Source organism: Capricornis sumatraensis, chromosome 22 (genome assembly GCF_032405125.1).
Source record: "Capricornis sumatraensis isolate serow.1 chromosome 22, serow.2, whole genome shotgun sequence".
Lineage (NCBI taxonomy): Eukaryota > Metazoa > Chordata > Mammalia > Artiodactyla > Bovidae > Capricornis > Capricornis sumatraensis.
In genome coordinates, this window is record NC_091090.1 from 41,162,152 (window position 1) to 41,176,337 (window position 14,186).

Below are 14,186 nucleotides of genomic sequence, written 5' to 3' on the forward strand. Positions count from 1 at the left end.
TAGAGTCAGAAAACAGTTGATGAGGGACTTCTCTGGTTAAGACTTCACTCCCTGCAGCAGGTTGCAGGTTTGATCCCTGGTCGGGGAGCTAAGATCCCATATACCTCAGGGCCAAAAAACCAAAACACAAAGCAGAAGCAATATTATAACAAGTTCAATACAGACTTCAAAAAAATGGTCCATATTTAAAAAAAAAAATCTTAAAAAAAGCCTCCCCAAACCAGCTGATGATTGTTTTGGAGAAGCATTTGCTTTCTTAGGTACCAGTGAGGGACAGGGCTTCCCTTCATTGCTCAGTTGGTAAAGAATCCACCTGCAATGCAGGAGACTCCGGTTCGATTCCTAGGTCAGGAAGATCCTCTGGAGAAGGGATAGGCTACCCACTCCAGTATTCTTGGGCTTCCCTTATGGCTCATCTGGTAAAGAATCTGCCTGCAGTGGGGAAGGGAAAGGCTACCTACTCCAGTATTCTGGCCTGGAGAATTCCGTAGCCTGTGTAGTCCATGGGGTTGCAAAGAGTTGGACACAACTGAGCAACTGTTACTTCACTTCACTGTGAGGAAGCCTCAAGGATTTGATTCATCTGCACCTCAAAAAGAATACGTTCTTTATCTTAGGATAATGCTAAGGGCTGGGGGTAGGGAAGACGCTCAGCCAAGTGACCTCACAGTCAACTAAGGCTCTTTCCAATAAAAAGTCTCCAGTTTGTTGGTGGGAAAGCAACTTTGCCTCATCTCAAAGGATTGGAGAAGAAACTTTTGGGTTGGTCATTTCTTCTACCAGATGAGGGTATGGTTATCTTTTAACCTCATCCAAACGAGTGCTCTACCGAGCAAAACATCCATGTCTGAGAGACATCTTGATGTAGAATCTGCAAGAAGGAGGGAAAGAAAATCCACACAGAGGCCAAACAGCAAAGGTTCTGATTCTCACTCTCCCCGTCCAGGTGAATTTTGTGGCCTGCCAGCTCTTCGCTTTGTGTGCAGCTTTCTGGTTCCGCCTCTACCTGAGTCCCGGGAAAACCAGTCCTGATGTCCGGCATGCATTTGCCACCATCTTTGGCGTCTATTTTGTCATCTTTTGTTTTGGCTGGTGAGTATGAACCTCCTACATTCTAAATGTTTATCATTTGAGTGTTTTGTGGAGATATTCTTAGCATTTCCCAGACACTAAGGAAGAAAAAATATGACATTTACTCTTATTGTAAAATAATGGGGATATTGCAGGAATCTCCAGAAACTGAAACCAATAAATTGACTCTAATAGAAGTTAATTCAGTGAATTTTTCTTAAAATTAGACTTCTGCTGATCTCACCCAGGGTCATGTAAATGGAATGCTCTAAGGTTAAATTTTCCCAGCAAGGAACTTTTCCTAACTGTTATAGCTATTGGTGTTTTTCTTGCATCACTGCTGGAGATACTGACATTAATCCTGCACTTAGAGTAGAAGAATAGTTTTAGGGCCAGTCTTCAGGAATGTGTCCTTCTTTAGCAGGGAAAGCCTTTTCTCTACTAGGTAAGGTGGGCAGATCTCCTGGGAGGGATACTTCTTGGGGAAGAAGTTCTAGAAATGAACATTTCTAGAAGTTCAACTTGAGGGAATTTGTTCAGAATAGTAGCTTATGGCTCCTCCTCCTCCAATGAAAATTTGAGAAAGGATGATAAGTATTTTGAATTACCCCCAGGTCGAAGTGTTGGTGTCTGGGTCAGCTCAGTTTTGGTCTTGATACTTTAAAGTTAGAAAGAACTCTCTTCTCTGCAGCTGGAGATCTATGTCCTGACTTCCTAGTGTCATTTCAAGGTATCTTACTTGCATAGAATGAAAATGCTTGATTTATTTTCTCTTAAATAAACATGAGTTGACTGATCACTTGCTTTTTGGTGGGAGTGGAGGTGGAGACAGCCAAGAGGTATGTTAATATGAAATGCATTCGGTGTCCTCCCTTTCTCCCCATGATGTCCTGCAGGTATTCTGTGCATCTATTTGTGCTGGTGTTAATGTGCTATGGAATCATGGTCACTGCAAGCATATCCAATATTCACAGGTAAGACCCTGGGGATGAACAATGCAAGGTGAGCTTTTTCATGATCTTTGAAATCTGTTTCCAGGATGAAGGGATGCCTTCTCCCTTAGCCACACGTGGTATATCCTAAGTTCTCTGGGATATCCGAAGGGAAGGATGGAAAACCTTAAATTCTGGGGGTCTTCAGAGAAAGCTGTTTGAAAAAAAAAAGTGTGACGCGAACTAAGATTCAGGGGAAAGAGAGTTTATCAGAATTAGGCAGCCTTATTTGTCATGGCACCAACCTGGAAAATGGTCACTTTATGGAATACTACTCAGCCATGAAAAAGAATGAATGATTGCTATACACAATGCCACGGGTGAATCTCAACATCAGTGTACTGGATGAAGGAGATCCCACGAATTCTGTTCTCAAAAAAGCAAACTAAGCTGTAGTGACAGAAATCAGATTGGGGTAACTGGTAGCAAGATGGCTCAGGGAGATGTGAAAGGGATCACGAGAGGCGTGAATCAGCCTGGGGAGGGGGTGATGGATATGTCTGTTATCTTGAACTTGGCTCTGATTTTCTGAGTATGATGTGTCAAAACTTTGGATACTTTAAATATGCCCAAAGAAGTGTTAAGAAAGGAAGAAATATTCTTCCTATGATATTTTGACTTCAAAGTGCAGAAGTAATTTAATTCTACCTTGAAGGCTGCATGCTTGGACAATCCAGGAAAATACCTGGAGTGGCTGTCTTGCACTGTCTCTGATTCCTGTGGTCTTTCTGAAACCTCAGAATTAATTCAGCCTCTCAGTAACACTGGAATGTGAGCTCTGTGAAAACAAAGACTTTTCTCTCCACTATTGTAGCCTCAGAGCCTAGAACAATACCTGGCACAAGTAAAGACTCAGTAAATATTTATGGAATGAATGACTGAATATACTTGAAAATACATTCACGCTTCGATGGCTTCCTTTTTGATAACTTCTCTGGAAAAGCAAATGTCTTATTTCAACCTCAGAAAACTCTTTGATTAATAAGACTATTAGCACAATAGTTTTACTTCTTAAAAGCACTGGAATTTAATTTTTTAGTGTATCATCTTGCAATTACTTCCAATACATTTTTGGTTTGCAAGGGAAAATATTTTTGCCTGCTTTTAACTTGGATAGTCATTGAACTTCATATTCAAATGAACTTGGGAAATTTGAATTCTAATCATCTCTCTCAAGAGTTGACTCATTGGAAAAGACTCTGATGCTGGGAGGGATTGGGGGCAGGAGGAGAAGGGGACGTCAGAGGATAAGATGGCAGGATGGCATCACCGACTCGAGGGACGTGAGTTTGAGTGAACTCTTGGAGCTAGTAATGGACAGGGAGGCCTGGCGTGCTGCAATTCATGGGGTCGCAAAGAGTCGGACATGACTGAGTAACTGAACTGAATTGAATCATCCCTCTGCTAAATGTCTTCCTTAAAGGGATAGAGTCATTCCTTCAGAAGGGAAATAGGAAATCTGTATTTCTACAATTTGTTAAGAATGGATTTGGGAAATGCTTCATGTTATGACAAAATGCTTTCTTTTTCAGTGGGAGGTAAAAATGTGTGGCTTTTCCTCCACTTGACACTGGAAGCAATTAAATGATGAATATAAATGTCACATCTCTAAAGCAGGTTTCCAGCTACCTTACAAACTATAATTTGTCAGCTCTCCCTGCATCTGTGTGATGCTGGTGAGGTGGGGTCCATTTTTCAGAGGGTCCAGCTGTATTTCCAGGCTTGCTGTGTTAGTCTCCAGCCAGGAGTGGAATCCTCCGGCCTTGGGAGGGAGAGCCCTTCACGGGCAGGCTCCGACTGTTTGCTTCTTCATGATAACATTGTGGTAGCAGAGGGCCGTGTCCTAAGACTGGAAAGAAAAAAATGCCAGAACAAGTTCTTCTCCTCTTTCTGTGCTTGTGTGGTTGCCAGGACTGCCGAAGTCAGGAGTGGTTCACATTTCCCAGTGGAGGGAAGTTGTTTCCTCTTGCTGCTGGGAAAGAACTCCAGGCAGGGGTCAGGAAACCTGACTGTTTCCAGCGGCATGAGGTTGGAAAAGCCAGGCGGCTTCTTTGCCTGTCGGGCTTCCCGCCTGCGCGGTGTGGGGTTTGTCCTGGTGTTTGTTGTTTAGTGGCTGAATCTTCTCCGATTCTTTGCGACCTCATGGACCGTAGCCTGCCAGGCCCCTCTGTCCATGGGATTTCCTAGGCGAGAACACTGGAGTGGGTTGCCATTTCCTACTCCAGGGGATTTTCCCGATCCAGGGATTGAACCCACATCTCCTGCATTGGCAGGTGGATTCTTTACCACTGAGCCACCAGGGGATGGTTTGAGCTTAAGTTCACTTCAAGATTGCTGGGTTCTTTGTGAATTGTTTTCCTCTGCCTTTCCCTGAGTTATGAGTTGTGTTCTATGCATAGCTGGGAATAGGAGGGCAAGACTGGAACTTGCTGCCATGCGGACCTAACCCACTGCAGAGCTGCCTGTTATTCAGGATTTATCTAGAGAGTTCATGGGGTACCGATTCTGTTTCCTTCCCAGGCCCCTCTGTTGGGCAAAAATCACAGGTTTTCACTTACCTTGTATGAACCCACTGGAACAGAATACAGTACCTCCTGGGATGGAAGGCCTCGTGTCGGAACTTGGTGATGCAGTTACCAACTTTTGAGGCCAAGCTCTCTTAAATATATTTCATTATTTTGATATATAAACTCTTATTGAGTGTATCAGTATACAATTACATTTACTATTTCCTATCATTACAGCAAATATATTCTTTCTAGAAGAACTCTATAGGATATAGATTTTTATTTCCTGAGATGGAAAATGATGAAAGTTCAGAGAGGTGAATGGGTGTACGTGTTCAGCCATTCAGTCGTGTCCGGCTCCTTTGTAGCCCTCCAGACTCCTCTGTCCATGAAATTTCCCAGGCAAGAATACTGGAGTTGGTTGCCATTTCCTACTCCAGGGTATCTTTCCCACCCAGGGATCGAATCCGTATCGCTTGTGTCTCCTGCATTGGCAGGCGGATTCTTTACCACTGGTGCCACCTGGAAAGCCCCGGGTATACAAATGGCTCTGCAGTTCAGTGAGTTTTCACAAAGTGAACACACCCCTGCAACTGCCACGAAGGTCAGTGAGGATTGTGTTACCATCACGCATGTTCCAATCTCTACCACACCCTTCCTTCCTAAGATAACTACTAGCCTGACTTCTCACACCTGCAGATGAGTTTGGCCAGTGCTTGGATTTGAACTCATGTTGGTCTGTGCCCAGAAAACACGCTCTTTCTGCTGCTCCTGGAGTCAGGTTTTTCAGGGGAAATGAATGTATTTCTCTGTTGTTTGGGGACTCAGTACTTGGCCCCACCCTTGGTAGGTGGGTCGTTTTATAATAATTGAATTGAACTTGCTTTTCTCTCTGGGTGAAGGGTCCCAAGAAGGCCTGGTTGTAGCTCCTTTTGATTCAAAAGGATTCTGGGAAAGCCTCTCGAATCCTTGTGCTACTGCCTTGACCCTTGTGAACTGGCTTGGGAAGGGGAACAGATAATAGAGGGAAAAGGTCTAACTCCATTCTAGTACTTCAGCTCATAAGGGAGTTTTTTCTTAAACATTTGCTTTGTGCACCATCTCCTTGGTCTGGAAAGGGTTATGGTTGAACCCAGGGACGGAAAAATCATTTCTGTGTGGTAAGATCTTTGCTTGCAAATAATGAAGAGAAAGTTGTGGAATGCTTTACTGTATCTGGCTTAGCATCCTGCTACCAGATGAATGTTTATTATCCCTTCTTAATATTCCTGAGGTTGATCCAGTCTTCATGAGTTATTTTAATGTGAATTTGTGAATTTCAACATCATTTGGTATGAGAATATACATCTTCCCAGTTTTATTACATTTGTTTGAAAATCATCCTTGTGCATTTATGTCTGTTTTTGATGGGCTCCTGAACCATTCAGTTCAGTTCTGTTCAGTCGCTCAGTTGTGTCTGACTCTTCGTGACCCGTGGACTACAGCACGCCAGGTTTCCTGTCCATCACCAACTCCTGGAGCTTGCTCAGACTCATGTCCAGCGAGTTGATGATGCCATCCAACCATCTCATCCTCTGTCGTCCCCTTCTCCTCCTGCCTTCAATCTTTCCCAGCATCAGGGTCTTTTTCAGTGAGTCAGTTCTTCTCATCAGGTGGCCAAAGTATTGGAGTTTCCTGCTTCAGCATCAGTACTTCCAATGAATATTCAGGACTGATTTCCTTTAGGATGGACTGGTTGGATCTCCTTGCAGTCCGAGGGACTCTCAAGAGTCTTCTCTAACACCACAACCACAGTCTGAAATCATCAATTCTTCAGTGCTCAGCTTTCTTTATGGTCCAACTCTCACATCCATACACAACTACTGGAAAAAACCATAGCTCTGACTAGATGGACCTTTGTTGGCATAGTCATGTCTCTGCTTTTTAATATGCTGTCTAGGTTGGTCATAGCTTTTCTTCCAAGGTGTTTAATGTTCTCAGTTTAGTTCAACTAACAGTTAAGTGAACCTCTTGATGGCCAAGAGTTTGGGTGCTCGAGGTTACAATGAATTGGAGAAACAGATACATGTAATTTTAATGTTATGATGACATGTTAGCATAGGGCATTGGAGAACACAGGCAGTTGAGCAGTGAATTCTGTTGGGCGTTGGGGTGGGGTGGATGGAGCAAGACTATGCTAATGACATTAGAGCTCAGCCATGTCAGATAATTTGTGTCCAGATAGATCATAGGAGGGAGCAAAGACTTGCAGGCAGAGGAAGGAGAAAGAAATCTGGCCTGAAAATTCAGGATTTAATTGTGGGAAGGGAGCAGTCTGGTGTAGTTTAGCACATGATGGACATGCAATGTGGCTGGAGATGATCCAAAAAGGAACTGTTAAGCTAGAGCTTAGCATGTGCAGCACCTGGAATGCTGTATTCAGGAGACTTGATGTGATTAGACAGTAGGGAGTAGGCGTGGGGTGGAGGAACAAGACTCTTTTTTAAATGGGTTTATTTATTTATCTATGTCTGCGCTGGGTCTTTGTTGCTGTGGCCAGGCTATCTCTTATTGCAGACAGTGAGGGTTACTCTCTAGTTGGGGTGGATGGAGTTCTCATTGCCGCAGCTTCTCTTGTTGTGGAGTACAGGCTCTAGGGCATGTAGGCTTCAGTAGCTGTGGGCTTAGCTGCCCCAGGGAAGGTGGGATCTTCCCGAACCAGAGATTGAACCCTGTGGCTTTTAAGTCAAGAAACATTCATTTATTGTGTGTTCATTCAACACTGGCAACAGTCGCAGCTAGTGGTGAATGAAACACACCTGACCATCCTTACTTTCATGGAGCTTTCCGGCTTGTAAGGGAGACAGTGGTTAATCAGGTGATCACATACCTGTATATGTACAAGCTGATGAATGTTCTTAATGGCATGCATGCGTGTGTGTGTGTACGTGTGTGTGTGTACATTGCTGGTTTATACCTACCATAAGATGATCCTCTGAAGGAGGCCAGGGAGTGAACAGGAGAAGGTGGAAACTAAAGCTTCAGGCATCAGCAGGGAGGATCCTGAGCAGCGCACTGGGACTGCTGACGCCTAAGGAGTAGAGGGAGGAAGATAGGCTGAGCAAGAGCCTTGGAAGAACTGACCAGAGAGCTGGGAAGGAAACAAGGAGAATGGAAGCCAAGGAACAAAGTGTTTCAGGAAGGGAGTGGTTGGCAATAGGATGATTTATATTTTAGGAAGATCACTGTGTAAACAGGATGGTTTGTGAAGAGGAGGATCTGAGTGCAGGACCTTACAGGTCCGTGGTTCCCAGCTCTGGCTGCACGTTGGAGTGACACCTGCCATGTGTATCTCTTATCAATGAAATTAGAATATCCAGGGGTGGGGCCAGTTACTCCCCAGGTGATTCCATCATGCTGCCCGAGTTGAGAAGGACTGCAGTGGTCCAGATGAGGAAAGATGAAGGGCTGAGAGCCGTGGGTGTGCAAGTGAGGAGCAGGGATGTGCTGGGACGGAGGTGGACCAGATAGGACTTTGTGGCTAATTGCATGTGGGGGATGAAGGAGAGAAAGCCAGCTGAGTGCATGCACATGATCTGATGCTCGGTGTGTTTTTTTGGTTCCAGATACTCCTTTTTTGTAGCAATGGGCTACCTTACAGTCTGCCACATCAGTCGAATCTACATCTTCCACTATGGAATTCTCACTACAGATTTTTCTGGGTGAGTATCTTCATTTGCGTTGGGGTGGTTGGGTGGCTGATTTTGACTCAGTCCCCTGGGGTCTGAGTCGTCAGTGACGTAGTTAAGTCATTTGGTAAGACAATGCATGTGAGGTTGAGGGCGGTGATTTGATTGCTCCGTAGGATGGTGAGCTCTGCCGTTGTCGTAAGGTAGGGTCGCCAGCCACATGCCGTGGGCTCTGTCTGGGCTGCCACTTGTTTCTGTAGTTATATTGGAACATGCCCAGGCACTTACTCATGTATTTGTTATCTGCGGCTGCTTTTTGCACTACGGTGGTAGCGCTGAGTAGTTATGACAGAAACCATACGACCTTACAGAAGCCAAAATATTTCCTATCATGCTCTGTACAGAAAAGTCTGCCAACCCCTATTCTAAGGTCCCAAACACAGAGTTGGTGTTTTATCTCTTACAGTTAATAACACAAAATTCTTCCATAGGAGCTGATAAACATTGGGCTGGCCAAAAAGTTCGTTCGGATTTTTCCATGCGCTGTTACGGAAAAGCCAGATGAGCTTTTTGGCCAATCCAACAGCTGCTCCGTGAGCCCCATTGAGTGCCCCCTGGCTGCTCTGGCCTTCTTCCCAGGTCCTATCTGCAGCTCCCCCAGGCTGCTGGCAACCAGAAGGGTACTGTCTGGCATAGCAGGGGTCTCCATCCTTCTTGTAAAATTGTGTCTGTCACTGTGGCCTTCACCCGGGGGGCCATCCCCGCTCCTAGTGGGTCGCCTAGTGAAGGTGACGGTGGATCAGAGAAAAATTTGTGCTCTGTTGATGCTCTTTCAGGAACAGCTTTTTGCGAATCTTGAGGAACGGGCACTAAAGGAGAGTTCCTCCTCCTCACACGTTGTGTCTTCTCCGCTTCACGTCCTTAGAGTTTCGCTTCTCTTCTGTGCAGGCAGTCTGAGGTCAGGGGGAGCCTGGGTTCTCCCCTCAGGTTGACCTGCCTTTCATGGGCTGAGTTGGTGGAGACTAATCAATGAAATAAGGGCTGCAACTTACCACTCATACGTATGAGCTTCCCAGGTTGTGCAACTAAACTCTCCCACTGTGACGAGGCTTCAGGAGGCAAAGTGTTGCTTGGAACACAAAAACTGTTGCCTTGAAACTTCCACAACCCTAGTTTGGTCTCAGACTGGCTTTCTGGGCATAAGTTCCTCTTACCCTCAGTCCTCTGGGTTTTGCCTTTTTCTCTTTGAGTTGCATCCTTTCTTTATTCCTTTCCTCCCAGATTGTGGACCACTATTTTTTCAGTTTTCTTGAAACAAATTCACAAACTTCTTTCTGTGTTTTCAGTGATGTGTATGGCTAGCAAAAGATGGAAAATATGGGAGCAACGAAGATTAGCAACATAGTCGCAAAGTTATAACATTAAAAGTAATTTCAAAATGGTCATCATAACTCTCCTTAGAGTTTCATCAACAAACTTCAGTTTTTTTGGTTTAACTCCAGAACTGTGTCCCCTGTTCCCCATACCTAGAAGAGCTTCTGGCACGTCATAGTGAAAGTGAAGTTGTTCAGTCTGACTCTTTGCGACCCCATGGACTGTGGCCTACCAGATTCCTCCGTCCGTAGGATTTTCTGGGCAAGAGTACTGGAGTGGGTTGCCATTTCCTTCTCCAGGAGATCTTCTCGACCCAGGGATTGAACCTGGGTCTCCCGCATTGGAGGCAGATGCTTTACCGTCTGAGCCACCAGGGAAGAACACCTGTCACGTCATAAATGAATGAGTTAAATACTCTAGTATTTGAGAAAGCCTAAAGGGGGTGAGACAGGAGTATAAAAATGAAAATCTTGCATTAAGATTGCTTTGCAAGCATCTTTGCTTCCCCTTCCCTTCTCAATCCGTATTGGAGAAAACGACTCCGGAGATAGTGGATGGGGATTGTGTAAGAGCAAAGCCATCATCGATCAGATCCACGCTCCAAGGAGTGGCTTGGGTTCTGCCTTGGAAGGTACCTTCATTCATCATTCAGAAGACCTGACTGAGAACCTGTAGATGGCAGGCACAGTTATAGGAGACAGGGGTGAGGAAAGACTCAGGAAGGATGCATGCGCAGTTACCCATTTCAGGTTTGCATAGGGAGGTCACATGTGAGCGCGTCACCATGAACTGGTTTGACGAGCGTTCCCCTAATTCGTGTCCACTTGGAGCCTCAGAATATGTTCTTATTTAGAAACAGGACCTTTGCAGGTGTAACTAGTTAGTGTGAAAGCATGCTAGATTAGGATGGGCCCTAAATTCACATGGCGGGTGTCCTTACAAGACGTCCGCGGGAGAGACAGAGATTCCCAGGGGGAGGGGCGGCCCCGTGAAGACAGAGGCAGAGATAAGAGTGATGCAGCCGCAAACCAAGGGACCCCAGGGGTTGCTGTCTGCCCTGAGGAGCTAGGGGGAAGCATGGAACGTTCTCCGTCAGAGCTTTCAGAAAAGCCCAGCTCTGCCAGCACCTTGCTTGTGGCCTTTCTGACCTCCAGGACTGTGAGACAGTAAGTTTTTTTTGTTTGTTTGTTTTAAGGCACCCATTTGTGTTATGGGGGCCCAAGGAGATGAATATCCATTGTTCTGATTTCATATATATATCTGCTGACCGCAGTCCCTGGCTCCTGGTCACACAGGACACAATGCCTCCCTCTCCACATTCCTTCCTGCCCTGGTGACATCTCCTCCAGTGGTTTTGTCCGTAAAACTCTCAAATGGTTGTTACATCATTTTTAGTATAATTGCAATTGTGGAAAGTTACCAAAGGGGAAGGATAGAGGGCACATTATGGGAAGACAGTCATGTGTTTTTGAAACGGGGTGGATTTGGGGTTTGACAGCAGGGGAGGATGGAAGTTCCTGTCCACTCCACTGTCAGCGGTGTAGGCGAAATTGTGCTACATTCCCTTAGTGGTGTTTATCCTCTGGCATTTTTTGGGTCTGCTTATGTTAAGAAATCTCTTCTTTATGTATAAAAGTGCAGACTGTTTGAATGAGAAAGGACACTTCTGTTAGGGGAAGGAGACAACAAAAATGTGTCTGCTCTTGTACGTTCAAGGTGATTTAGAGCCCTAATTGGCAAGTGACCATACTTTATTCAGTTCTTGGAAGGTATGTTTTTTTTTTTTTAAACTATAGGGCATTCTTAGGCAGCAGCATTATTTTTTTCCCTGTCACCCTAAATGCACAGTGTCACTGATACAAATCCATCTTCTTGGGTAATGTCGGAAACGTGAATGGAGAGGTGCAAACTAACTGGAAATTGACAAAGTGTTTTACATCACCAATGCTCCGTAGGAGAGATTCTTATGTCTGTTCTCATTGTGTTAGTGTGCCAGTCATGTCCAGCTCTTGGTGACTTCATGGACTGTAGCGCTCCAGGCTCCTCTGTCCATGGAATTTTCCAGGCAAGAATATCGGAGTGGGTTCCCATTCGCTTCTCCAGGGGATCTTCCCAACCCAGAGATCAAATGTGCATCAGATTCTTTACTGTCTGAGCCACCAGGGAAGCCCCAATAGGGAACAGTTCTCATTATGAACATACAAGCAACCAGCAGTTCTCTTTCAGAATGGAATTTGTTTAACACTACTGTTTATGTTGGTCTAAGAATCTTAAAAGACGCTGACTCCTTGGAAGGAAAGTTATGACCAACCTAGATAGCATATTGAAAAGCAGAGACATTACTTTGCCAACAAAGGGCCATCTAGTCAAGGCTATGGTTTTTCCAGTGGTCATGTATGGATGAGAGAGTTGGACTCTGAAGAAAGCTGAGTGTCGAAGAATTGATGGCTTTGAATTGTGATGTTGGAGAAGACTCTTGAGAGTCCCTTGGACTGCAAGGAGATCCAACCAGTCCATTCTAAAGGAGATCAGTCCTGGGTGTTCATTGGAGGGACTGATGCTGAAGCTGAAACTTCAATATTTTGGCCACCTCATGTGAAGAGTTGACTCATTGGAAAAGACCCTGATTCTGGGAGGGATTGGGGGCAGGAGAAGGGGATGACAGGGGATGAGATGGCTGGATGGCATCATTGACTCGATGGACGTGAGTTTCACTGAACTCCGGGAGTTGCTGATAGACAGGGAGGCCTGGCGTGCTGCGATTCATGGGGTTGAAAAGAGTTGAACATGACTGAGCGACTGAACTGAACTGAAGAATCTTATTTAGGATTTTGTTGAGGAGTCAAGCAGTGATTTGAAGTTATACTTGGTGTTTTAAGGCAGCAGCCTGATGTGATAGCTGTTCTCTTCTGAGCATGCGTGCAAACCTATGTGCTTAACACTGTTGTTTAGGGCAAGAGCGCAGACAGGAGTTGACCAAGATTGGATTATGTTCGTGTTGTTACAGTGATGTGTGTGTGTTAGTTGCTCCGTTGTGTCCGACTCTTTGCAACCCCACGGACTGTCCTCTGTCCATGGAATTCTCCAGGCAAGAATACTGGAGTGGATTGCCATTCCCTTCTCCAGCAATGATGTATATGTGTTTCTAATTTGGGGGAGCATATAAACTTGTACTTCAGATTATTCTGGGGCTTGAAAATTTATCATTCTGAAAGGAATCAAAGCTGGTGTGAATGGTGAGCGTGACACACAGATTCACATTTATTAGTGAAGCTAATGTCATTTGTGTCAGTACACACAGGGGCCAGTGCCCTCCATGTTTTCTCTGTGAATGCAGGTTATTAAAAACATGAGAAGATTTAACTGTTCTCCCTGGGGAAGCTCAACAGTTGCTAGTAATAAAGCTGATACTTGATTCCTTTTAAGTCTGTGATCGTGAACTGATTGTTTTTTGCTCACAGAAGGGTGCAAACCGAGTTTTTTCTTCTGAGGGAAACAGCAAGAAGGAACCTTAATCCTTTTGCAGACAGGGCCAGATTCAGGCAGATAATTGCTCTGTCATCAGGATGGCAATTTGAGTTGCTCATGTTTTTTTGAAAACATCATGAAATGAGAACTTTTATACACTGCTAGTGGGAGTATAAATTGGTATAACTGTTCTGGAAGGCAACTTAGCCACAAATTTTAAGCAAGAAATTTTTCAAAGTTTATATCATATTAAATTCCTAAGAACTGAGTTACCTGAAGGAAATCAAATTTATTCATATGTGTGTCCAACTTATGAATAGTTCAACTTGTCAATCATAGTGCAAAATTGGAAACATCCTAAATGGTCCAAAAGAGGTGAACGGTTAAATTATGATACTAAACGGGAATTCCTTGGTTGTCCAGTGGTTCAGACTCCATGCTCTCACTGCTAAGGTCATAGATTCAATCCCTGGTTAGGGAACTAAGATCCCACAAGCCACATGGTGTGGCCAAAAAAAAAAAATTCTGGTACTAATATGCATCCATTAAAATGATGTCTTCAAAGAGTATCTAATAACACTGGAAATGCTTACAATATAATGGAAAATCAAAACCACACACACAAAAATACATGTATTGAGAGTCCATTTTCATGAATGTGGACGTGTATGGGGGAAAAAAGAGTGGCGGGAAATAAATGCTAAGACCGTGATTCTGTCTAGGGTTGGGGAGCGGTCTTTATTGGTGATTTCAAAAATTGTTTTTTTTTAAATTTTATATAATAAGTTCTAAATGTCATTTAAATATAATACAGTTGAATGCAGACTGCATGCTTATCATGGTGAACTGCAGCCTACGCCAGTGTAACAGTAGCCGTTTGTGTTCCTGGTTATCCCGTTGGGCATTCTAGAAATACTACTCACTCACACCCCTTGGGGTAGGAGAGCTCATTTGCCCTGTTGTTCCATGGGAGATGTAGTTTCCTCCGTTGGTTTATTATAATCCCAGTCACTGAACTGATCAGCCCAGTATGTGCAAATAGGTGGGGTCTGTGTCTTAGATTATATTACTTTTTGATTGAAATGCAACATGGACGGTACTATGGT

General features: G+C 44.4%; 1 protein-coding gene across 1 annotated transcript in view; it reads left to right on the forward strand.

The window, feature by feature from the left end:
• Positions 1-14,186, forward strand: part of MBOAT1 (membrane bound O-acyltransferase domain containing 1) — a 114,889-nt gene that overhangs the window by 65,739 nt on the left and 34,964 nt on the right. The window contains exons 2-4 of the mRNA XM_068960676.1: positions 947-1,092; positions 1,968-2,045; positions 8,176-8,271. Coding sequence (XP_068816777.1) covers positions 947-1,092; positions 1,968-2,045; positions 8,176-8,271 — 320 coding nt within the window. The remainder of the gene's footprint in view (positions 1-946; positions 1,093-1,967; positions 2,046-8,175; positions 8,272-14,186) is intronic.